The 25,803-nt window shown below is 36.0% G+C and overlaps 1 protein-coding gene across 1 annotated transcript in view; it reads left to right on the forward strand.

Annotated features, from left to right (window-relative positions):
- The window catches only part of ZC3H6 (zinc finger CCCH-type containing 6), a 64,277-nt gene extending 39,023 nt beyond the window's left edge, over positions 1-25,254 (forward strand). Inside the window, exons 5-12 of the mRNA XM_003942492.4 lie at positions 657-790; positions 5,388-5,504; positions 6,129-6,240; positions 10,837-10,946; positions 11,711-11,964; positions 13,200-13,711; positions 14,014-14,247; positions 20,157-25,254. Coding sequence (XP_003942541.3) covers positions 657-790; positions 5,388-5,504; positions 6,129-6,240; positions 10,837-10,946; positions 11,711-11,964; positions 13,200-13,711; positions 14,014-14,247; positions 20,157-21,640 — 2,957 coding nt within the window. The 3' untranslated portion in view covers positions 21,641-25,254. The remainder of the gene's footprint in view (positions 1-656; positions 791-5,387; positions 5,505-6,128; positions 6,241-10,836; positions 10,947-11,710; positions 11,965-13,199; positions 13,712-14,013; positions 14,248-20,156) is intronic.
- The last annotated feature ends 549 nt before the right edge of the window (positions 25,255-25,803 follow it).

Here is a 25,803-nt window from a genome sequence, read left to right on the forward strand (position 1 = left end):
CAGGCCAAGTTGCTCACATCTAAAGTCCCAGCTACTCAGGAAGCTGAGGAGGGAGGATTGCTTCAGCCCAGCCAGGAGTTTGAGGTTACAGCAAGCGATGATCTCATCACTGTACTCCATCCTGGGTGATAGAGTGAGACCCTGTCTCTAAAAAGAAAAACATGATTTTTGTAATTTGGGTATCTTTTTACATACTTTTAAATGCCAAGTTTTTCAAAATTAAAAAAAGTATAATTTTTCCTGGAAATACATGTGTATATATCTACTCAAAATTATCAGTAGAAATTTGATTTGCTATTAATTAAGCACTGATATCTACAATGTCTTCCTTAAATAGGAATATAATATTTGATTCTCTTAAAAACAAAAGGGCTTGTTAATGATCTTATGATAAGGAAAATAAAAAGAATAAAACCTGCTTTTGCTTCTCTAGCCATGTGGATGCTAGTTCCTTGCCTTCCTATGTTGTTAACGTCCCTTAAGAAACAGTACCAAGGAGATGTATTAAGATTTAATTTGTTTTCATTGAATCTAGAAGGGAAAAAAAGAATGCACTCTATGTTATAGACTATTAAAATATGCTGTTCCTTATAAACTAATAAATTGACAGGCATGCTGTTTTTCTTTTAAATTTAAGTACGTTTTAACTTTTCTAGGTATTGAACAGAGGGTTAAAAGTTTTAATGTTGGTCGTGGACGTGGCTTGCCGAAGAAAATCAAACGAAAAGACCGTGGGGGAAGAACCAGTAAAGGGCCTAATGTGTTTTCAGTATCGGATGACTTTCAAGAGGTACTGAGAATTTAGATATAAGGAAGGAGAAGCTTTTTCATCTTTTAATTTATTTGGTGGCAGAGCATTGTGATTTTAATGATTCATTCCTAGTAAATGAAAAATTACCAGCTCAGATAAAATGAGGCATCTGTAGCCTCCAAAAAATAGTTGTTTATTAGTTGTGATACTAGTATAGAAGTACTAATTTAGGTAACTTTGAAATAAAACTGATGTGTTTGAAAGAACCTCAAAATAAAGTTGATAAGTTTGAAAGCAAAAATATATCCTCTATTAGTCTTCTTTTATGCTTTTCTTTTCTAAGAGTCATCTTCCCCAGATGTAATTGGCAATAAAATGTTAATAGCTCAATAAGTAGCAGGGACAAAAAGGGAGGCAGTGGTAAATTAACTTTCTTGTTAGAGTTGAAACCATTAAAGAGAAGAAAGGGGGATATAAATGGTTGGAAAGGCAAACTTATGTATGTTACATGTGGTAGATATTCAATAAATTTATGTTAAATTGAGTTGAACGCTGAACATGAACATTTTAACCTTGTAGTGACTCCCTAAATTACAGTGGTCCAATTCCTATATTCTACTGCTGTTCCAGTAAGATTTGATTGAATTATAGAGGCAAGGGTTTGTCATTAATTGCTGCAGCTTTGGCCAGGTGCAGTGGCTCATGCCTGTAATCCAAGCACTTTGGGAGGCCAGGTTGGGCAGATCGCTTGAGGTCAGGAGTTCAAGACCAGCGTGGCCAACATGGAGAAGCCACGTCTCTACAAAAATACAAAAATTTGCCAGGCATGGTGGTGCACGTCTGTAGTCCCAGCTACTTGGGAAGCTGAGGCAGAAGAATCGCTTGAACCCAGGAGGTGGAGGTTGCGGTGAGCCGAGATATGGCTCCACTACATTCCAGCCTGGGTGACAGAGTGAGATTCTATCTCAAAAAATAATAATAATAAAAATAAAGCTGCAACTTTGAGTGAGAGCTAAATATAGCTCACGGAGCTAAGCTGTATACTATAATTTGAAAAGACATGGTTTTCTGATCTCTCAGTTTAAAGATAATGGGCAGAGATTTCTTAATACATACTCCTTAGTATACTGTTTAAGGAGATGTTAACAGGTGTGACCTAAAAAAAGAAGTTAGGCCCAAATAAATTTGCAAAACCCAGCATATGCCATCTGCTTTTGGAGATTCTCAGTTGACATTAATGTAGTAAAGCTTCTAAGCAGCTTAGGCAAAAAGAAGCCTGTTTTACTTTGTTCATCCCATCATTGACTCAGCCACAAACTGTTTTTCCCCTACACACCTACTGACATTCACTGAGCCACTTACTGTTCCATGGAACAACAGCTTTGGAATTATTATAGTTACTATTTTAGAATTTTGGGGTGACTAAAAACCTGCCCTGTCATCTTCTTAGATGTAGACCTTTAGAATATGCTGATTTTTGTAACCCAAACTAGGACAAATGCTTTCTAAGTAGGCCTGCTCCTATACCCAGTTCTTATACCCTATACCTTTAAAAAATTTAGCTTCCAGGAAAGTGTGACTTTCAGCAAGTTATACCTGTCTCTGGGCCTCAAGTTTGCTTAATCTGCAAAATGAGGGCATAGTATTAAGGGTTCCTTCAAGTACAACATTTGACATGTCTGTAGACCTGGGCTATACCTAAAAGATAATCATGTAACAGAAAAATTAGGATAAAAATACATTATTAATCATGTCAGTTTATTGGCTATCATGAGAGACATTTCTTACGATTCCAGAAGCAACTAGGAGTGCACCAGAGCCCAAGGAAGCAGTTCATGTTCAGGAATGGTCTGTAGGTGGCCCATCCAGAATAGCGTGAACGTGCAGGCCACAGTGGCCAACGTAGATCCATCTCCATCCTAGGCCTTTCAGAGACTGTGAGAGTCTCCAAAGCCAAATCGGTTCAGGAGTACCTTCAGATTCATCATAATTTTTTTTGAAAAATCAAGAGTTGTCACAGAAAGAAGCAAACTTTCACTGAATTTTGAAGGCTACTTCATTTTATTGGCCATAATACTCTTAAATTATTTTAGTGTTTATCTATTACAGTTTTTGTAATAAATACTCTTTTCCTGGTAGATCCTTACATTTCCTCTACCTGATACATGTATTGATGTATTATGCTCTTGTCTCTTGTATCAATATATCTTCTAAAGTTAAATTTTAAAACGAACAAGTACAGAAGGGTAGCTTGATTTTTGTCTTCCTCCATCCTTGTAATGAAAACAATATGGAGTTGCAAGGCACAGTTCCTGAGTTCTGTCAGTCTGGTAACTCACCATGTGATCTTTGGGAAGGCACTATCTTCTCTAATCATTCATTTTCATGTTTGTCCAATGAGGGTGATGAACTACATTACTTATGTAGTTCTTCTAACTCATATGTTACTAGAGATTTTATGGGTAGAAAACATTTCTGAGTCTTCCTTAGGCTCAAACTTAAAAGGTTTATCTTCTAGGCACTTAATTTTGCCCTAAAAATTTATTTCTTAAAGTTTATTTTAGAAATTCTATAGTACCTTGATTATAGTCAGGTTTCCCATAGCTGTGGACACTGTGATACTTTGTACTCAATTTAAATGGAACTAAACTAAAAAACAAAACACCTCTCCCCCTGCAATCCTCTGTTAAATACCTCCTCCCCACAATTCTCTATTAAAACAGCGAAACATTATTTGAAAGTAATGTATACAGAAATATTAAGTTATTAATGAAATGTCAGTACAACTTGCATTTTTCAGGGTGTGTGTGTGTGATTACCTAACTCTTTTACTTACTAATTTCAGAATTATATTCCTCAAGTTGGCTTATTGATTTTGCATAATGCAGTCTCTTTGGCTGTTTATTTTATTTTGTAACAGCCACGATTCCTTGTACAGAATGCCTGTTTGAGCTGGTCATTATATCCGCTTATTCTAAACAAATCTGTAAACATAGAAAATGTTCGTGAATCAAATTTGTATAGATTTGAGACACTTTAATTCTATCAGAGTATATTATAACTAATTTCATTGTGTTTTTCTGGGGCAAATTAGGTATATTATATTTTTTAATGAACCTCTAGGATTAAATGAACTTGGTATTCTTGTGCCTTTTTCAGAATTCTTAGAGTAAAATGTGGTTTTTAGCTATGAGTGCTGAGGATCAGATTTCAGTGTAGACATCTATTGCCTCAGTATTTGCTGTGAGGCAAGTTACTGTTTTCATTGACCTTTATGCTCCATCTTTTAGCAAATTCAGAGAAAAGGGAAAATAAATCAAATCAGAAGAGTAAATAGTCATTGAACTCCCATGTTGTATAGGGCACAATGCATGCCAGGTGCTTGAAAAATAATGTTGATTTTTTTAGAGTTGATGAATGTAACTCATTTCATTTAGCATGGCTAAGCCTCATACTCTGTCTTGTTACTCAGTCTTATACTTAAAGCAGAAGTTGAATAGGGGACTCAGAAGAAGTAAGGAAAACAAGTAGGGCTATGAGATTTCTTTTCCTTAAATTTTCTTAATTTTTTTCTTAACTTTTAAAATTTAAAAGTTAAAAGTAATACATGCTCCCTGTTTATTTGCCCTTTTTTTCCCCTCTAAAGAAAGTACAAAATAGCCATACACACATAAAATCTCTAATCCTGCCATACAGAGGCATACACTGTAAAATATGGGGGTATATTCTTTTTGTCATTTTTTTGCCTCTATTATTGTAGGATTGGGATCAACTTTTTACTTCATAAGATATTGTAAACTTTTTTTTTTTAGACAGTCTCACTCTGTCGCCCAGGCTAGAGTGTAGTGATGTGATCTCAGCTCACCGCAGCCTCAGGGTCCTGAGTTGCCAGGATTACAGAGGCATGTGCCACCATGCCCAGCTAATTTTTTGTATTTCTAGTGGAGACAGGGTTTCACTATGTTGACCAGGCTGATCTCAAACTCTGGGCTTCAAGTGATCCCAAAGCGTTGGGATTACAGGCATGAGCCACCATGCCTGACTTGTACACATTTTTTATGATTCAAAGTTGTTGATTTTTTAATGACCACATAATATTCTACCACCAAAATGTTTTTGATGAGTCTTCTAGTTTTAGATGTTTGTAGAGTGTTTCTAGTTTTGCTGTTTGTTTTACTGTGTTAGTATTTCTGCAGTAATTGATTGTAAGAATAAATCTTGGTATGTCTCCCTGATAATTCTTTCAAAATAATCCGGAAAAGTACAAAATTGTGTGTCAAACAATAAGAATATTTTAAAGTCTTTTACAACATGCCTATCAATAATATATGAGTGCATATTTTATTGTACCTTTGCCCAAATTGAGAATTATTGTGAATTTTCAAACTTTTATAAATTTTATTTTAAAATAATTATGTATCTTCATTAAAATAGAAAGAAATAGGCTTTTTTGCAGCCACTAGGAGTATAATACCAGATGCATATCTGTCTCCAAATAAATGAATAGCATCAGAATGTTTAATCTTGATCACTTTTTATAGTCAATATGTACTTTTTTCCAGATCAACTTAATTATACATTTTAACACCTATTAATATTTCATATGTTACATTCAAATGAAATTTTTTTCTTGCAGTATAGTAAACCAGGGAAAAAATGGAAGGTTATGACTCAGGAATTTATTAATCAGCACACAGTGGAACACAAAGGAAAACAAATCTGTAAATACTTCCTGGAAGGGAGATGTATTAAGGTAAATTTATAGGTGTATCATAAATCATTTTAACTTCCCAAATAATCTGTAAAATTAAAGTCTTTTGGGGGATGGTTAGTTTTTTTCTCCTCTCAGTGTGGTTGTAATAAAACTGGGTCTTTAAAATGTATCTTTTATGGAAATACTGTACATTAAAGCTCATTTAATTATGTTCTGGGACAGTAACATAATTTGTTGAAATCAGATTTTATTTAAAAGACACATAATGCTATGTGACAAGTACTGTTCAAAGTACAACTAATACTAAATGATTTAATCTTACAGTGACCTACAAAGTTAATGTTATTATCTCCATTTTTTTCATGGCACAAAGAGCTTAAGTAAGTACCCATGGTAGCTCAACTGGAAATGGTGAGTGTTGGTTGAATTCAGACAGTATCCTCTGAGGTCTTGCTCACTGTGCTGCCTCAGTGCACATAGCTATATCCACTGTCTTGGGCAGGAATTCTAAAAGGTCATTTGAGTTATTTGTTCATTATTAAAGACTGAAGATAATGATCATAATTTTACCATGAGACACCACGGAGAAAATTCAGTTGTTGTTTCTTTGTTTCTCTTTGTTTCTTATCTTTTTTCTTTCTCTTTTTTTCTTTTTGTGAATAGGGAGATCAGTGTAAATTTGATCATGATGCAGAGTTGGAGAAAAGAAAAGAGATCTGCAAATTTTATTTACAAGGATATTGTACCAAAGGAGAGAACTGCATTTATATGCATAATATCCTTTATTTAAAATCTATGTTAAACAAAATGCGGGGATTTTAAAGCATCATTCAGGTTTTAAAAAATAATAAATACACCCTGGAAAACCTAGTTTGGTATTAAATTTAACACATTACATAAACCCAGTCTAGTCAGAATTTGTACTTCAAAAGAGCAAACTGACTTTTATTCTTTAGGGAAATGAGATAACTGCCCTTTGGAAAAAATTCTGTGAAGTGAAGTTACTTTATATTTCATGTAATCAGCTTAAAGTATTTCAAGAGACTGTGCTTCCTGAAAGACTAGTTGGCAAAATACTTACTCCATAATTATTTTACTTAAGTTCATGAATAATAAATTATCATAGTGAAAATTATAAAAATCTTATCAAATCTTATCTCAATGATAAATGCTGTATATTCTTCCCCACTTTCCCTTGGGAAATATATACATTTAAATAGTGTTCCTGCTCCTACCCAAATTGGAATTTCACTATATATAGTTGTTCTTGTCCTTTTGTAAAAAAAAATGTATTCTGCAATTTTCCATGTTAATTTCCCCTCAAATATCTATCAGGTTCCTCACTACCACTTAATGAAGTTTTCCCCCATGGAACTGAAACTCTATCAGAGACAAAATGTTTATATATATGGAGTTTTTTCTGGACTTTGTGTTTGACTCCATGGATTTGTTCACCCTAATGTCAGTGTTGCTTCGCTGTGATTATTTCTGCCACAACAGCACACTGTGATATTTGGTAGATTTTCACGTTTATTTTTCCAGATAGATTTTTAAATTCTGATGGCGTGTTCAAAAAATGTGAAAAAAAGTTTAATAAAATAGAAAATGAAAAATGCCTGTTATCATAGATCTAAATGTCAGAAAATTGAACTATGCAATTACCAGAGGAATACATGATGAATTCCTTTATAGCTCAGGAGAACAGAAAAATTTCCTGTGTCTCAAAATCCAGAGGCAAAAAGGGAATAGATTGAAATTTTGACTCCATGAAAAAGCTTAACGGTTGCAGAACAAATGCATATAACATGAGCTAAACAAAAAGATAATAAAGCGGGAAAGATTATGTGTAATTTATATCACTTAGGAAGAGGTAATACCCTTAATATATTAGTTTCTAAACATTGAGAAGAAAAATGAGGCAAGAGATACAGATAATTCCAGAAAGGGAAATGTAGATAGTCCAAAACATATAGAAAGATGTTCAATATTCCTAATAAGTGGAATGTAATTTAAGTTACATTGAGATAACATTTGCAGCTGTGTCGGGTTTGCAAAAATAAAAAAACCATGACAGCAAAAGTTTGTTAGTAAGGATGTGAGAAAATAGATACATTCATACCTTGTTGCTGGCAACGTCAAAATGGTGCATTCCTATGGAGGAGAGCCTGGCAATATCTGGTGAAATTACACATGCATTTACCCTTTAACCCAGCAATCTCACGTTTTGCCAGTTCTTACCAATAGACCTGGGCAGTGATTACTGATGGCTTCTAAAATCATGAGGTGAAAAGTTGATTAGTAATTTTACAATTGATGGATGAAGTTGACAACACCTGAAAGAACTGATCAGTCTTAACATCACTAAAAAGAAACAACCAGATATTAAATGCCTTTTGTTACGATACAGTAGAGAGTATTCAAATACCATCTATGACAAATATTAAAATTAACAAATAATACAAAAATAAAAGGGAAAGGGGAACTTCTCGAGATCAATAAAAGTAACTTGAGAGGTATATTAATTAGTTTCAATTTGTGAATCATCTTTGTGTCCTGATCTGAATAAAGAAATTATAAAAACGTTTTTTAAGTCTGGAAAATTTGTGCATTGACTGGGTACTAGTTGAAATTAACACATTAATTTTGTCAGGTTGATAATGAAGTCGTGATTGGTAAGAAAAAGTATTCCTGGCCAGACATGGTAGCTCACATTTGTAATCCTAACACTGGGATGCCGAAGTGAGAGGATTACTTGAGGCCAGGAGTTTGAGACCAGACTGGGTAATATAGTGAGACACCCCTCCCACCCCCATCTCTATAAAAACTAATTTAAAGAGGAAAGGGTCCGGCCACGGTGGCCCATGCCTGTAATCCCAGCACTTGGGAGGCCAAGGCGGGTGGATCACCTGAAGTCAGGAGTTTGAGACCTGCCTAGCCAACATGGTGAAACCCCATCTCTACTAAAAATACAAAAATAAGCTGGGTGTGGTGGTGTGTGCCTGTAATCCCAGTTACTTGGGAGGCTGAGGCAGGAGAATCACTTGAACCTGGGAGATGGAGGTTGCAGTGAGCTAAGATGGTGCCACTGCACTCCAGCCTGGGTGACAGAGCAAGACTCTATCTCAAAAACAAAACAAAAAAAAGGAAAAAAACAGTATCTCTTCATCTGTTCAAAATAGATATGGAAATATTTACAGCAAATGATGAAAGTTGTTGAACCTATGAGGTCAGCATGAGAGGGAGTTCATTTTATTATTCTCTCTACTTTGGTATGGTGAATAACTTTCAAACAAACTTGAAAAACAATTCTAAGTAATGTCATCCTATAGAGATAACCATGTTTATGGTACGGCATAAAGCCTTTCAGACTTAATTCTATGCTACGGTATGTATGTATGAATGATATGTATATGTTTATACACATAATTTTTTACATAAATGAAATCTATAATGATTGTGAATATTGTACTTTTAAATTTAACATTTGCATTAATTCATATGGACTGTATTTTAATATACTATGTGTTTCAGGGACCTAATTTTTTTTCCAGATGATTAACTCATTGTCTCATCTTTACTGATTTAAAATGGCATTTTTTCCAGACCCTAAATTCTCATTTTTACACAGTTCTGCTTCCATACTACTCTTATCTATTGTGGTATTTGATTATTCCCTTCTGTAAGAATATGTTTGATATTTGGTAAGGCATATATGCCTTCCTTCTTTATAAAAAATGTTGTAATATTCTCAGGTGAGAAGTGATTTGGCAAATAAAAATAAAAACAAATAAGATGTTGTAATAAATTTGTCCTATTCAAGAAAAATAAAATTTTTTGGATTTGACATATTTCTTTAGAAAACAAATATTTTATTGAATTCTGTATCCGAAAGCTTTCAGTCTGTTCTTACGGAGTTTTTGTTACATAGTCATGCTGTTTGTAAATAATAATTTTACTTCGTTTACAACATATATACCTTTAATTTTAATTGTATTGGCTACATTTCCGGAAATATTAAATAGTAGCAATTGTGGCAGACATAAGCATGTTTTAATGATAATGCCTTTTTGTTTTAGCTTGTGCCTGCAATTTTAAAGTAGGTTTTTAAAAATCAATTAAAGTATACTTTTATTTTACTAAGAGGATTTTTTTTAATCTAAAAAGGATTTTGAATTTTATCATTTTCCTTTTGCATCTGCCAAAATGCATAGGACTTTTTTTGACCTTATTAGTATTTACAGTAATAAATTTCCTAAACACAATTTGGCTGTTCCCTGAACACAAACCACCTGAGAGTGGTATATTTTTCACTATACTCTAGATTTAGTATTTTCTTTACAAGTTTGTCTCCAAAATCTTAAGATTAGTCTGTAGTTTATTATTGGGATATTTTCCTTTAGTGTAATATATTAAACCTCTTAATTTTCTTTATAAATATAAGCTCTTTTTTTTTTTTTTTTTTTTTTTTTAAGACGGGGTTTTACTATGTTGGTCAGGCTGGTCTTGAACTCCCGACCTCAGGTGATTCGCCCACCTTGCCTTCAAAGTGCTTGGATTACAGGCGTGAGCCACCACACCCGGCCTATAAATATAAGCTCTTGCTACAAAATTTACATACTATTTTATTTCATTGTGGAAAGTAACACAGCCTATGTAATTAAAATATAACAGTGTTTGCTATAACAGTTATAATTTTTTTTTCTCCATTAAAAAGTGGCTTTCAAGGCCGGGTGACATGACTCATTCCTGTAATCCCAGAACCTTGAGAGGCCAACGTGGGCAGATCACTTGAGGTCAGGAGTTTGAGATCAGCCTGATCAGCAAGGTGAAACCCCATCTCTACTAAAAATACAAAAAAATTAGGCATGGTGGTCCCTGCCTGTAATCCCAGCTACTTGGGAGGCTGAGGAAAATCACCTGAACCCGGGAAGCAGAGGTTGCAGTGAGCCCAGGTTGTGCCACTGCAATCCAGCCTAGGCGACAGAGCTAGACTCTGTCTCCAAAAAAAGAGTAGCTTTTTAGTTTTAATAGAGAAAAAAGCTGTTTGAATGTTTTTATATAATCATCTAACCTTAATAGAAATAAATAAGCTGATGTGATTATAGTAGATTCAGTGTAATGTATTATAATACAGCCTTATTAATTCAGCAGAATTATGGTTGTGTATGTGTGTGTATATTAAGAGCACTTAACATGAGTTCTACTACCTTAACAAAATTTTAAGTATACAATGCAGTATTGTTGACTAGAGGTACAATGTTATATAGCAGATCTCTAGAACTTAACCATTTTGTCTAACAGTTGTGGGTTTTGGTTAAAAAAAAATTAGAACTTGATTTTACTTGGTGTTTTCCTTAATATTTTCATTTACATGAATTTCCATGCAAGTTCTATCATAGTGGAGCAAAATGTTACCAGGGGGACAACTGTAAATTTTCCCATGATGATCTGACTAAAGAAACAAAGAAACTTTTGGACAAAGTAAGTAATATTTTTGTACCTTGATTAGATATCTCCACAAATACATTTGACTTGAATCATATTTTATAAACCACATTTTATGAAACTGCTAAGAAATTGAAGGTTTGTTTTATATTTTATTCTATTGGAGCAATATTCTTTACCTTTTTGAACTTCATTCTGTTTATAAAAAATGAGGAGTTAGCTATCTCCAAATGATTTCAACTTTTTTCTTCCTTTCTCTTTTTTCTCTCTTTCTCTTTTTCTGTCTTTTTCTCTTTCTTGCTTGCTTTTTCTTCTTTCTCTTTTTCTTTCTTTCACTCACTCTTCTTTTTTTTCTATTCTTTCTTGTTTGTTTTTAGCAGGGTCTCGCTATGTTGCGTAGGCTAAGTGTAGTGGCACAATCTTGGCTCAGCTTACTGCATGCCCTGCTCCATGCCACCACCACCACCTCCCCCTCCCGCCCCCACCCTGTGCATCCCACCCTGCCCCTGGGGCCATCCTCCCACCTCAATCTCCCGAGGCAGGCATTACGGTGCCCAGTTAATTTTTGCATTTTTGGTAGAGACAGAAGTTTCTCCATACTGCTCAGGCTGGCCTCTTGAACTCAAGCCGTCCACCTGCCTCAGCCTTCCAAAGTGTGATTATAGGCGTGAGAGCCACTGTGACCAGCCTATTTCAACTTTAATGTAATTTTTTCTACTAATAAAACTTACGTCTTCTTAGTTTTAAATGTGAGGAACAGAGCTCGCTTTGAAATAGTAATCTTTGCCAATTATTTTTAGGTGTTGAATACTGATGAAGAACTCATAAATGAAGATGAAAGAGAATTAGAGGAACTTAGAAAGCGTGGCATAACTCCTCTTCCCAAACCACCTCCAGGGGTTGGGCTTCTGCCAACCCCTCCAGAGCATTTTCCCTTTTCTGATCCTGAAGACGATTTTCAGACAGATTTCTCTGATGATTTTAGGAAAATTCCATCTCTTTTTGAAATAGTTGTAAAACCTACTGTGGATTTAGCACATAAAATTGGGAGGAAGTAAGTGAAAACTTTCAAAATGACATCAAAAATTTTTTTTCCTGAAAACTATCATTAAGAAATTAAGACATATTACAAGCTAATCATGTAATTAAACTTGGGTAGAGATAGCACATATCTGGCACGCATTGCAGATGGCTGCTTCCCCCTTTGTTTTACATTCCCACCCTCGCTACTTGCCGTCAATGCTTTCCCATGTGGAATCCTTATACGGCTTCTGAAACCTCTCAGCGTAGTAATCCTGAAGGACCCTGCCTGGTGGGTGGATTTGGCATTCTCGATTATGAGGCTGCACTGTCATTGATAATGCCTTCAGATTGTGGGAAATAGGCCTCCACATATTTGGTTCTTTGCAAAGAGCAATTCCTTTGGCTATTCGAGGAAGACCTCTGGATCCAGATGGTCATTTTCTAACACCACCATTCCGGCCCAGCTGCCTGTCCCCTAGGGTCTGTGCATCTGGGCCCTAAGTCACATCGTAGAGTATTTGTTTAGACTTGACAACTCAGGAAAGCAAGGAGGTCTCAGCCAATGAGGAGCAAGAAATTTACAGCAAATACCATAATTCCTTTGAACCATTAAAAGTATTTCTACTAATGTCAAGAAGATAAATATGTCCACTATTTTGCTATATTACATATGGTATCCTGGTCAATGAAATAAGAGAAAGAGAAAACTTACAAAGATTAGAAGTGGAGTGGAGCCTCATTATTTGGGAAGTTTCCCTCAAACCAAAGGAATCAACAGACAAAACTATTGGAAATAATAAATTAGCAAGATGTCAAGAAAGAGCAACATTCAAAAACTGAAAGCCTTTTTATATGACAACAATAACCAATTATAAATTGTCATAAAAAGTTGTATGTTTATATAGTACATTCTAATTTTGTTGTAAAAGTTATATATGCCTTTAAAAAAGGACTAGTAGAAGAGAACCAATCAAAAATTTTATCTCTGGGTAGTGGGATTAGGGGTGATTCTTACTTACCTTTGTACTTTTCTGTATTTTTCAAAAAAGTAAGTTTTAAAGCAGCTAACAGTAAGCAGGTGGGCTGAAAGGACAGTAAGAGGTCTATTTCGTGTTTCTACCTATAGACAATATGGAACAAATTGTTTCTAAAGCACACAGTATTCTATTCTGATATAAAAAAAAATACTTAACCAATATCTGTTTAGAAGTGTTAACATTCTCGTTTCTTTTTCTTTGAACTAAGAAATACTATTTTTGTCTACAGGCCACCAGCATTTTATAACAGTGCCTCACCACCAGGACCACAATTTCAGGGAAGCAGCCCACACCCTCAACATATCTATGGTTCTGGATCAAGTCCAGGTCCTGGACCTAACATGTCTCAGGGACACAGTAGTCCTGTGATGCACCCAGGCTCCCCTGGACATCATCCATGTGCAGGACCTCCTGGTCTACCAGTGCCACAGAGCCCACCTTTACCACCTGGTCCACCTGAAATTGTAGGTCCTCAAAATCAAGCTGGAGTACTTGTTCAACCAGACACAACTTTGACACCACCGAGCATGGGTGGGGCTTACCACTCACCAGGCTTTCCAGGACATGTGATGAAAGTACCCAGAGAGAATCACTGTTCTCCAGGTTCATCATACCAGCAAAGTCCTAGTGAAATGCAGCTCAACACCAATTATGAATCCCTGCAAAACCCAGCTGAGTTTTATGATAATTACTATACACAGCATTCTGTACATAATTTTCAGCCACCCAATAACTCTGGTGGTAAGTTTACTTTTTGAAATAATTTATTCATGATTTAAAATACAGTCCTATTTTTCCTTAAAAGCATGATAGAAATATATGTTTTAAGTAATGCTAATTAAAATTGTTAAGATTGAAATCTTAAAATGTTTTCACTTTGCCAAACTTTTGGAACAATAGAACTTTAGATAACTTTTAGAAATACTTTAAAATGACGTAATTTGATAATCCAGTGTGCCTATTATGAAAGCTGTTATTTCTTATGACACTGGTGGAGTTTTGTGCTCACTCAATGTCTGTCTCTTCCCATGTTATACATGTAGATGGGATATGGCATGGTGAATTTGCCCAGCAGCAGCCTCCTGTTGTTCAAGACTCACCTAATCATGGAAGTGGGTCTGATGGCAGCAGCACCAGGACAGGCCATGGCCCTCTGCCTGTACCAGGCCTCCTCCCTGCAGTACAAAGAGCTCTTTTTGTCAGACTCACTCAGAGATACCAAGAAGATGAAGAACAATCCAGCACCCAGCATCATAGGGCACCAAGCAAGGAAGAAGGTGTGTTAGAAGTTATTAATAGCATCTTACCTATTTGGATGGGTTAAAATTTAAAAATGACCAAGGTGGGTGGATCACCTGAGGTCAGGAGTTTGAGACCAGCCTGGCCAACATGGTGAAACCCCATCTCTACTAAAAATATAAAAATTAGCCAGTTGTGCTGGCATGTGCCTGTGTTACCAGCTACTCAGGAGGCTGAGGCAGCAGAATTGCCTAAACCTGGGAGAGGGAGGTTGCAGTGAGCTGAGATTGCACCACTGCACTCCAGCCAGGGCAACAGAGCAAGACTCTGAAAAAAAATAGTAATAATTAAAAACGAGCTCTCTCTTATATTTCCAATTTATCTCATAGCCACTATCTTCTTGTGATTGATTGTGGCTTCAGTGTCATTAATTGCGTTAATAATTAATTGCAAAAGGTTTGACTTGAAGTAGTGAAAAGATCTGAAGCTAGAGTTTAAGGTTGTACAGACTTGCAAGCAATTAAGCCTTTTGCTATTTTTTTTTTTTAAGGTGGGGTTTCTCCATGATGGCCAGGCTGGTCTTGAACTCCTGACCTCAGGTGATCCACTCACCTCAGCCTCCCAAAGTGCTAGGATTACAGGCATAAACCACCACACCCGGCCTCTATTTTTTTTTTTTTTTTTTTTTTTTTTGAAGAAAAGAAATAGGAAAAAGACACCTTTCAGTTTGAGGATTTTAAATTCTAGCCTAATTTCAAAATGATTCAGTTATTAGAGACATTTTTGCAGCATAGGCTATATACTTAAGGATCTGCTATAATATTAAGAAATATTTTTAAATATAAAAAGATTATATGGAAACTAAGTTTACCTTATTATTTTTTATATTGGTAAGTATACAACAGTTAGTTAATTCAGTAATAGGTGAGAAAAGTTTAAAGCATCCAGTTCTGTTTATGAATGATGTTTGGCGACTCTTAAACATGACATTTATGAAAAACTATGTAAAACTATGTAACACTACAAGCCATTATATGAACATTTAAAAATATATATTTATAATATTTTAATTATTTTTTGTGGGTACATATATTTATGGGGTACATGAAATATTTTGATACAGGCATGCAATGCATAATAATCACATCAGGGTAAATAGCGTATCCGTCACCTTAAGCATTTATCCTCTGTGTTACAAACAATCCATTTATAGCCTTATAGTTTTTTTTAAATGCACAGTTAAATTATTATTGACTATATGTTGTGCTATCAAATACTAGGTCTTATTCATTCTTTTTAACTTTTTGTACACATTAACTATCCCCACTTCCTCCCTATCTGCCAGCTACCCTTCCCAGTCTCTAGTAACCGTCCTTCTACTCTCTGTGTCCATGAGTTCAATTGTTTTAATTTTTAGCTCCCCCATAGAAGAGAGAACATGAGAAGTTTGTCTTTCTGTGCCTGGCTTATTTCACTTAACATAATGACCTCCAGTTCCTTGTTGTTGCAAATGAACAGGATCTCATTCTTTTTATGGCTGAATAGTACTCCATTGTGTATATGTGCCACATTTTCTTTATCTGTTGTCTGTTTTTTTGTTTTGTTTTGTTTTAAGATGGAGTCTTGGCTAGGCACGGTGGCTCATTCCTGTAATCCCAGCACTTTGGGAGGGTGAGGCGGCTGGATCACGAGGTCAGGAGTTCAAGACCAGCTTGGCCAACATGGTAAAACCCCGTCTATACCAAAAATACAAAAAAATTAGCTGGGCATGGTGACATGCACCTGTAATCCCAGCTACATGGGCAGCTTAGGCAGGAGAATTGCTGGAACCAGGACCCAGGAGGCAGAGGTTGCAAAAAAAAAGAAAAACAGAGTTTCACTCTGTTGCCCAAGTTGGAGTTCAGTGGTGCAGTCTCAGCTCACTGCAACCTCCACCTCCCAGGTTCAAGTGATTCTTGTGCCTCAGCCTCCCGAGTAGCTGGGATTACAGGTGTGCACCACCAGCTAATTTTTTTTTTTTTTTTTGAGATGGAGTCTCACCTTGTCACCAGGCTGGAGTGCAGTGGCTTGATCTTGGCTCACTGCAACCTCCAACTCCCTGGTGCAAATAATTCTCCTGCCTCAGCATCCTGAGTAGCTGGGATTACAGGCATGTACCACCATGCCCAGCTAATTTTTGTATTTTTAGCAGAGACGAGGTTTCACCATGTTGGCCAGGATGATCACCATCTCCTGACCTTATGATCCACCCGCCTTGGCCTCCCAAAGTGCTGATAGATGCCTGGCCTATTTTTATATTTTTAGCAGAGATGGGTTTCACTATGTTGCCCAGGCTGGTCTCAAACTCCTGACCTCAGCTGATCTGGCCACCTCAGCCTCCCAAAGTGTTGGGATTACAGGTGTGAGCCACTGCACCTGACCATTATCTGCTGGTGGACACTTAGGTTACTTCCAAATCTTGGCTATTATGAATAGTGCTGCAGTAAATGGGAGAGTACAGATATCTCTTTGATATACTGATTTTTTTTCTTTTGGGTGTATACCTTGCAGTGAGATTGCTGGATCAGATAGTAACTTTATTTTACGGGGTTGTAAATTTTATAGGCATGTACATTTTATTTACAGGCCTGACAGGGGTCTAGTTTTACTCTTCTGCATATGGATATCCAGTTTTTCCAGCACCATTTATTGAAGAGATTGTTCTTTCCCCAGTGTATGGTTTTGGCACCTTTGTCGAAAATCAGTTCACTGTAGATGTATGGGTTTGTTTCTGGGTTCTCTGTTCTGTTCCATTGGTCTGTGTGTCTTTTTTGTTGTTGTTAGTTTGGGTGTTTTTTGTTGTTGTTTTTTCTTGAGACAAGATCTTACTCTGTTGCACAGGCTGTAATGCAGTGGTACAATCTCAGTTCACCACTACCTCCATCTCCTGGTTTTGAGCAATTCCGGCCTCCCAAGTCTATGTCTCCTGAGTAGCTGGGACTACAGGTGCACACCACCATGCCCAGCTGATTTTTTTGTATTTTTAGTAGAGACAGGGTTTTTCCATTTTGGCCAGGTTGGTCTCAAACATCTGGCCTCAAGTGATCTGCCTGCATCAGCCTCCCAAAGTGCTGGGATTACAGGTGTGAGCCACTGCGCCCAGCTTATGTGTCTGTTTTTATGCCAGTACAATGCTGTTTTACTTACTGTAGCTCATCAAATTATAGTATAATTTGACATCAGGTAATGTGATTCCTTTAGTTTTGTTCTTTTTGCTCAGGATAGGTTTGGCTATTCTGAGTCTTTTGTGGTTCCATATAAATTTTAGGATTTTTTTTAATATCTGTGAAGAACGTCATAGACATTTTGATTGGAATTGCATTGAATCTATAGATTGCTTTGGGTAGTATAGACATTTTAACAATATTGATTGTTCCACTCCATGAACATGGAATATCTTTTCAATTTTCGGTGTCCTCTTCAGTTTCTTGCTTCAATGTTTATGAACATTTTTTGTTACATTTTCAAAGAAGGTATTATTAATTCTTTGTTTACTTAACATCACAGGAGAATGAAGGATTCCTAGTAAGTGAATTTCCTGTATAATTTAAATTATAAACAATTTAATAATTTTAAATGATTGTTAAAAAAGAATCATTTAATGGTAATTGTTCAGTAAAGTCTTACAGTTTTATGTGTTCATAAACAAGGAGATTAAAACTTTTAGATAATATAAAATTTTATACTATAATATATAATTGGAAATGTTCTATGAGAGTTGTTGGCCCTGATACAGAAATATTTTGAACAACTAGGTTTACTTGTTTGTTTTATTTTTATGGATTTGAATGTTTTTATGCATTTTATCTCTGCTTTGATAAAAAGCTGCTAATTGTCATATTTTATCTATTTTCCACTGGCCTGTCTCTATTCTTCTACTCTCCCTCTGTTACTATATTCACTCTCATTTGAGAAATATTTTAAACATGTTATAAATTATAATATATATATAATGCTTTTAAAATATATTGATGTGGGAATGAAAAGAAAGTAAGGATAGAAGTAACACAAACTGTGAGGAGTGAACTACACAGAAATACTTAAAATAAGTGCAGCAGGTAAAAGTGAATCACAAATCCATCTGTAGGTTTCCTTGATATCAAAGAGAAGAAAAGAGGTCTAGTATCTAGTTTTTTTTGTTTTTTGGGGGTTTTTTTTTTGTTTTTCTTTTTTGAGACAGTGTCTTGCTCTGTCACCAGGCACCAGACTGGAGTGCAGTGGCGCAATCTCAGCTCACTGCAACCTCCGCCTCCCTGGTTCAAGTAATTCTCCTGCCTCAGCCTCCCAGGTAGCTGGGACTACAGGTGCACGCCACCACGCCTAGCTAATGTTTTGTATTTTTAGTGGAGACAGGGTTTCACTATGTTGGCTAGGATGGTCTTGATCTCTTGACCTCGTAATCTGCCCACCTCGACCTCCCAAAGTGCTGGGATTACAGGCTTGAGCCACCGTGCCCAGCCTAGAGGTAGTTTTTTTTTCAGATACTGAGATCAGAAAAACTTTGCAATTGTGACATACCATATGCTGTTTTAAACCACATTCTACCCTAAATACCAATGCTTGTTTTGTAAGCACTGCCTTTTTCAAACTAACCCTGTAACACTGAAGTTTCATGTAGTAGGCATGCATGGGTGAGCAGTGAGATAAGGTAAAAATGAGAATATCTAGGATAGTCTACTGGTCCAAGACACTCTAGGATGGAGATACATATATGCATATGCAGTGTATCTGCATATCTGTATTCCGTGTTCTGACTCTATGGTCTGGCAAGAATGTGAACAGTAGATACCTTGTGGCCAATTCAGAGTCAACCTGTGTATATTTTAATGGAGAGGAGGGAGAATCACCCTTCTGAAACATCAGTTTATAATTCCTTCTGCTAGAGAAAAGACTTAGGTAGGCTTCTTAAACTTGTGTCTAACACTCTAGAGTTAAATAGGCTTTAAGAGTAAGACTAGCCGGGCGCGGTGGCTCAAGCCTGTAATCCCAGCACTTTGGGAGGCTGAGGCGGGTGGATCACGAGGTCAAGAGCTCGAGACCATCCTGGTCAACATGGTGAAACCCCGCCTCTACTAAAAATACAAAAAATTAGCTGGGCATGGTGGCACGTGCCTGTAATCCCAGCTACTCAGGAGGCTGAGGCAGGAGAATTGCCTGAGCCCAGGAGGCGGAGGTTGCAGTGAGCCGAGATCGCGCCATTGCACTCCAGCCTGGGTAACAAGAGCGAAACTCCGTCTCAAAAAAAAAAAAAAAAAAAAAAAGAGTAAGACTAAAGTGTTCTCATAAAGTATATACGTTTTAGGGTGTTAGTTTTGTTATTTTTAAAGTTAATGTTTGAATAGCTAATATATTCACACAGGTCAAATATCTAAACATATAATAAAGAGTAAATGAAAAGTCTCTACCCCATTCCTCATTTGCTCAGTTTCTTAAGGTAGTGATGGCCACCTTAACCATCACTTTAAGTGTTTTGTTTTCTTTTTAGTCCATTTAACAGTGGACTAAAACTTGATAAATTCAGAGCTAGGAAGCTTAAGGAATACTTGATTTGATGAGATCTAGCACATTTCAGAATGCTGAGAGCATTTTTCCTTCTCCTACAATCCACCACACATACAACACACATATCTGAGCCAGTTAGAAGGAAAAGGTCCTGCCTTTTCTCTAACTGGAAGGACATTACACATATTCTAGTATCACCCTGCTTCCTTTACAGGGTGTAATGACTGAGTTGATAGTTTTCTTACCATATCTTATTTTGTTGCAGCATTGAAGTCTGTCATTTTTGTTATGCATTTTATTGAAGTTAGACTATACTTATTTCAGAAATAGTATGTGTTTTTGTAATACTAATTAAGGCTACATATAAATGCTTCATTCTTTATAATAAGTTTTTGTCTACATTTAGATGATACAGTTAACTGGTATTCCAGTAGTGAAGAGGAAGAAGGAAGCAGTGTCAAGTCAATACTGAAAACATTACAGAAACAAACAGAAACTTTAAGGAATCAGCAACAACCTTCCACAGAACTCAGTCCTCCTACTGATCCAAGACTTGCTAAAGAGAAAAGTAAAGGAAACCAAGTGGTTGACCCTAGACTTAGGACTATCCCAAGGCAAGACATCAGAAAGCCTTCTGAGTCTGCCCCACTGGATCTTAGACTTGCGTGGGATCCCAGGAAATTAAGAGGGAATGGAAGTGGTCACGTAGGCTCTTCTGTTGGTGGAACAAAGTTTGATGTGCACCATGCAAATGCTGGCACTAATGTCAAACACAAAAAGGGTGATGATGATGATGAAGATACAGAGAGAGAACTGAGAGAAAAAGCTTTCTTAATACCTTTGGATGCCTCACCTGGCATAATACTTCAGGATCCAAGGTCACAATTGAGACAGTTCAGTCACATTAAGATGGACATTATTCTAACCAAACCCAACTTTGCAAAACACATTGTGTGGGCTCCGGAAGATTTACTTCCAGTACCTTTACCTAAACCTGATCCAGTGTCTTCAATCAATTTACCTCTGCCCCCACTTATAGCTGACCAGAGGCTAAATAGGTTATGGAATACAAAAAGTGATCTTCATCAAAATACAGTGTCCATTGATCCAAAATTAGCAGCCAAAGCCAAAATTAATACAACAAACAGAGAAGGCTACCTAGAACAATTTGGAGACTCACACAGTTCAGGAAGTAAATTAGGAGATCCTAGACTGCAAAAAAATTTTGATCCTAGGCTTCACAGACTGCCCAATACAGAGTCTCATCAAGCAGTTATGAAGGATTCACATACATCAAAGGGTACCTCTCACCTAGCCAGATCAAACCCTGGTTCGTCACAGCCCTCAGGGGCAGGAACTAGCAATTCTGGTTCCGGGGCTCTGCCTCCATATGCTCCTAAACTGTCTTCCTCAGCTGGCCTTCCACTGGGAACTCCAACTTCAGTTCTTAGTGGTATTAGTTTGTATGACCCTAGGGATCATGGTTCATCATCCACAGCAGAACTTGCAACAGTTTCTTTAGGAGAAAACTCAAAGAACCAGAAAAAAAGTGGTGGCTTAAAAAGTAGTGACAAAAATGAGCCTTCTCCTGGAGAAGCTATCCTGCCACAGAAAACAACTCCAAATGTGGAAGTCCCTCTTGACGGGCCAGCTGACCCACAGGCAGATGTTCCCAGGAGTTCTGGTAAGGTTCAGGTCCCAGCAGTGCACAGCCTTCCTATTCAGGCATTAACAGGCTTAATTAGACCCCAGTACAGTGATCCAAGGCAGGCAAGACAGCCAGGACAGGGGAGCCCCACCCCAGATAATGATTCCGGTAGAGAAACTGATGACAAATCTCTGAAAGAGGTTTTTAAAACTTTTGATCCAACCGCTTCACCATTTTGTTAGCTATTGTGTAATTAAGCAGTTCTTTTCACTCTTGTGACTATCTCAGTCTTCTGCTGTTTTGTAACTGGTTTACCTCTATAGTTTATTTATTTTTAAATTATAAACACTTTTCAGCTGCTAGTATCAGAACCACATGAAGTTATAGCCTCTAAAGCCTGTGGTATTTTATATAATATTTTTATAACTTTAAGAGACTGTAGTAATTGACCTAAAAACTTACGTTAGCTTTAGTAAAAGTACTTTTATTGTAAATAAACCATCATGAACTCAACACTCTGCTTGAATATATGCCAGTTGTCTTTCATAATCAATGTTTAGATAAATGATTGCCACTTTTTATATGGTTGTTTAGTTTCAAGCAATATGATGTACATTACTTTTGAGAAACAGTATTTTGACTAGGACCTCTCTATTTGCCAGCACAGAACTGATTAATATGTAATGCTAACTGCTAATTAAAATGTAAAATCCAGTAAAGAAAACATTTTAAAATCACAGTTAGCAGAGCAGTTCATGTTTAAGGGTATCAGTATCACTTTTACTAGTATTGGCAATATTATTTGTGTAAATGAAGCATTTGAATGTCATATCTTTTTAAAGTATTTTATTGTATACTGTATCATAGAAGTTGGAGGTATATAAATAGAACATTTTGCTAAAGTGAAAAATTTCCAAGTTCTCTAGCATAACTTTTTAAATTTAATTTTTCATATGAAATAGCAATTAGTTACTGCTGTGTTACATTGTGATACTCATGTATGTCAGTGTTTTCGTCTTTAGCAGCATAGTTTATATTGCTTTTTCAAATGATGTAGCTGCAATAATTGTGTTCATCCTGACTTTGGCAATTTTTAACAAAATTTTTAAAGATCCAGTGAGAGTCTGTAGTGATTGTTACACGGATAATGTTTTAAATGTGTAGGTTCTGTATTTTTTCTTAAATAGCAAGAAAACACAGAGATTGCAAGTATAGTCAGCAGCATTTGGCTATCAATAAAGAATCTTTCAGATCTCACTTGGCTGGCGTTCTGTTAACAGAGGGGATTGATTACCTGGTGTTTTAAGTATTTAATGTCTTCATAGTGTGGAAATCTCTTAAACTGATTAGAAACTGTATTTTAAGAAAAACAATGTGTATTCATTCTTGTGTATTTATTGCGATATATAAATAATGGCAACTCTTTGTTTTATACATACATAATTTATAACTGAAACTAAGTATTAACACTGCTACTCATATTCTGAACTGGACGTGTAGAACAGTGCTGGTAACAACTCCAATACATATTAATAACTTGAAAAGGAGAAAGTAAGTAATGAAATCAGTCCTTGAATGAAAACAGCTGCCCTTGAGAAGCAATTTTTTTTTAATATACAGTAAAATATTTCATGGGAACCTAACACTCAGATAGCGTATCGTTTATTAATAATACATATCCTTTCTAATCACTTCTTCAATTCTTTCTGCTTCAGTTCTGTGCTAAAATGGGGTTGTGGTTAAGTGAACAAGAACTCTGCCTACGTAAGAAGTTCATTGTGTTCTAAGTGGAAGGAGAGTTACTGAAGGGAATGTGAATTTTTACTGTTTGTACTTTGGATACATTTGCTGTCTGAAATGACTCTGGATAACATTTTTGGGTTGAAAATGTAATTTAAAGCCACCATACAAAGTATTTTCTAATTTACTCTCCAAATGAATTTTGTCGTTAATTGAGAAGTCAATAAAATGGATTCAACTGACAGAAAATATATGTATGTATATATATATATATATATATGTGTATATATATGTATGTGTATATATATATATATATATATACGTGTGTGTGTGTGTGTGTGTGTGTGTATCCCAAAGTGTAATTTACTTTTTTGTCAGGATAAAATCAGAAAAATGGCTGATTTTAGTAAACGAAATTTTTAGCAAATCTTTAATTTATTTATGTAGTTTATAGTTATTGTGTCAAGTAATGATATTTACATTTTAAGCATCATACATTTTAAGCATAAGAGAATTTGGCTTGCTAAAGATCAAAATAGAATCTAAACTCTTAACAATATCTTTTTTACAACTAAAAAAGATATTCCAAGATTTATTAAAAAATAAGATTTAAAAGTTACTAATGCAAATTATGTAATGTTCATTTATTCAGTATTCTGAGTCCCTGTTATCTTAACTATTGTCCTAGAGGCTATTTTACAAAAAAGTTTGAACTTAGTTTCAAATTTGACAATGTATTTTATATGAAAGTGTTTATGTTTAAAATAATGATTTTTATTTATGTTACAGTATTTTTATTGTGATAGCATTACTTTATGGGATATTCTGTCATACCCTGTAAACATAGTTTATTTTAATATTTTTTCCCATTTTCTCATACAAATTGAATAAGCAGCCATTTTCCCCTAATAAATAGCTCTTCTCTTTTTTTTTTTTTTTTTTTGAGACGGAGTTTCGCTCTTGTTACCCAGGCTGGAGTGCAATGGCACGATCTCGGCTCACCGCAAGCTCCGCCTCCTGGGTTCAGGCAATTCTCCTGCCTCAGCCTGCTCAGTAGCTGGGATTACAGGCACGGGCCACCATGCCCAGCTGATTTTTTTTGTATTTTTAGTAGAGACGGGGTTTCACCATGTTGACCAGGATGGTCTCAATCTCTTGACCTCGTGATCCACCCGCCTCGGCCTCCCAAAGTGCTGGGATTACAGGCATGAGCCACCTAAATAGGTCTTCTTTAAGGTGAATCGTATTTTTAGAATCCATGTACTTTGAATTTCACTGTTAGATGGACAAGTAAGTTATGTTCCTATTGTTAGAAGCCACACATTTAGAGATAACAGAAATAACTTGAGCCTTAAGAGTCTGGCTAGGCTCATCCATTAAGATGTAACTTAACTATTCATACTGTTTGCGATGAAAACTCTATACCTGTTTACTCTGATGATTAATAGAGTGGATCTATCAGAGGGTTGAAATGGAACACACAGAAGATCATTAAAATTTAGATTCAGCAACTGCTTTCCCATATCTTGGTTAAGCTTTCATTGTGAACCTTAAAAACAAATCAAATGTTGGTGTGATTTCAAACTCTGTTTCAAAAATTGGGTCTGTTTCTATCTGCAGCCTCTTCAGTATTTCCCAGCTGAATGTTTCAAACCCCCAAATTAGGCTGCAACTGAAAGAGTCTAATTGTGAAATGATGTGTGCTTAGGTGTCTGTTAATCCTTTAGCCATGGAACTTTGAATAGTAGTGTTCCTCCTACTTATTTTAAGAGTGGAAGAACAGTTGGGTAGTAAAGAAATCCTGTGTGAACTTTTAGCTCAGCCACTCTGCTGAATTAGAGAGAGGTAGGAAGGCTTTACAAGGGCTGGAAGTTTAAAGAGAATAAATTCATATTTTTGTTCTGAATTGATTTCTGTGCATTTATATCAATATCTAGTTGCTTATGTATGAAATGGGATTAATTTTGATCACATATTTGATGTAAAGAATAATTATTTTTGTAAGGTATTTGTAAATATAAAATTGCTTATAACTTGAATGAACATAATCATTATGCTCCCATTAGGGTGCATTAAGTTGTACAAATTCCAAAATAACATGATGTAGTTTGTATGGTTTGCAATTTTACGAAGCTTCAGATGACATGCACAGAATACACAGCAGTAGAATTTCCTGAGAAGCTGTTCAAGTGAGTATTAGCCCATCAAGCTAGCAATTTCCTTAAATGTGTATCAGGAAGACATAGGACTTCCCTACCTTAGAGCTATATAGACTTGTGTCTCTCCAAGATCTGACTTCTCTGCCCATTTTATACAGGTTGGATATTGATGAAGGGTTAAAAATCCTACAGCAGTTCATAGTGCATGATGTGTTTGTTTAAATCATAGCATATTTGGGCAGAGTGGCCAGCTCATTCAATATGAGAGCCACCAGCTCTTAGAAACAACAGATCTGTTCACACCCAGTCTGTAATATGTATTTCTTCAGGCATGTCACATTGAGGTCTTCCTGAGTGACCACTTAGGTATTATGTTTCTTTAGTTAATGACCATTAGAAGTTAGGAAGCTCCTAGGGACCAGGATATGAGATCTTAGGCTGTGACAATCTTTCCATTTGCATGACATAGACTCTGTAGTGGGAATGTTTTCCCTGATGTTTTTGGA

This window comes from Saimiri boliviensis, chromosome 1 (genome assembly GCF_048565385.1).
Source record: "Saimiri boliviensis isolate mSaiBol1 chromosome 1, mSaiBol1.pri, whole genome shotgun sequence".
Taxonomy (NCBI): Eukaryota; Metazoa; Chordata; class Mammalia; order Primates; family Cebidae; genus Saimiri; species Saimiri boliviensis.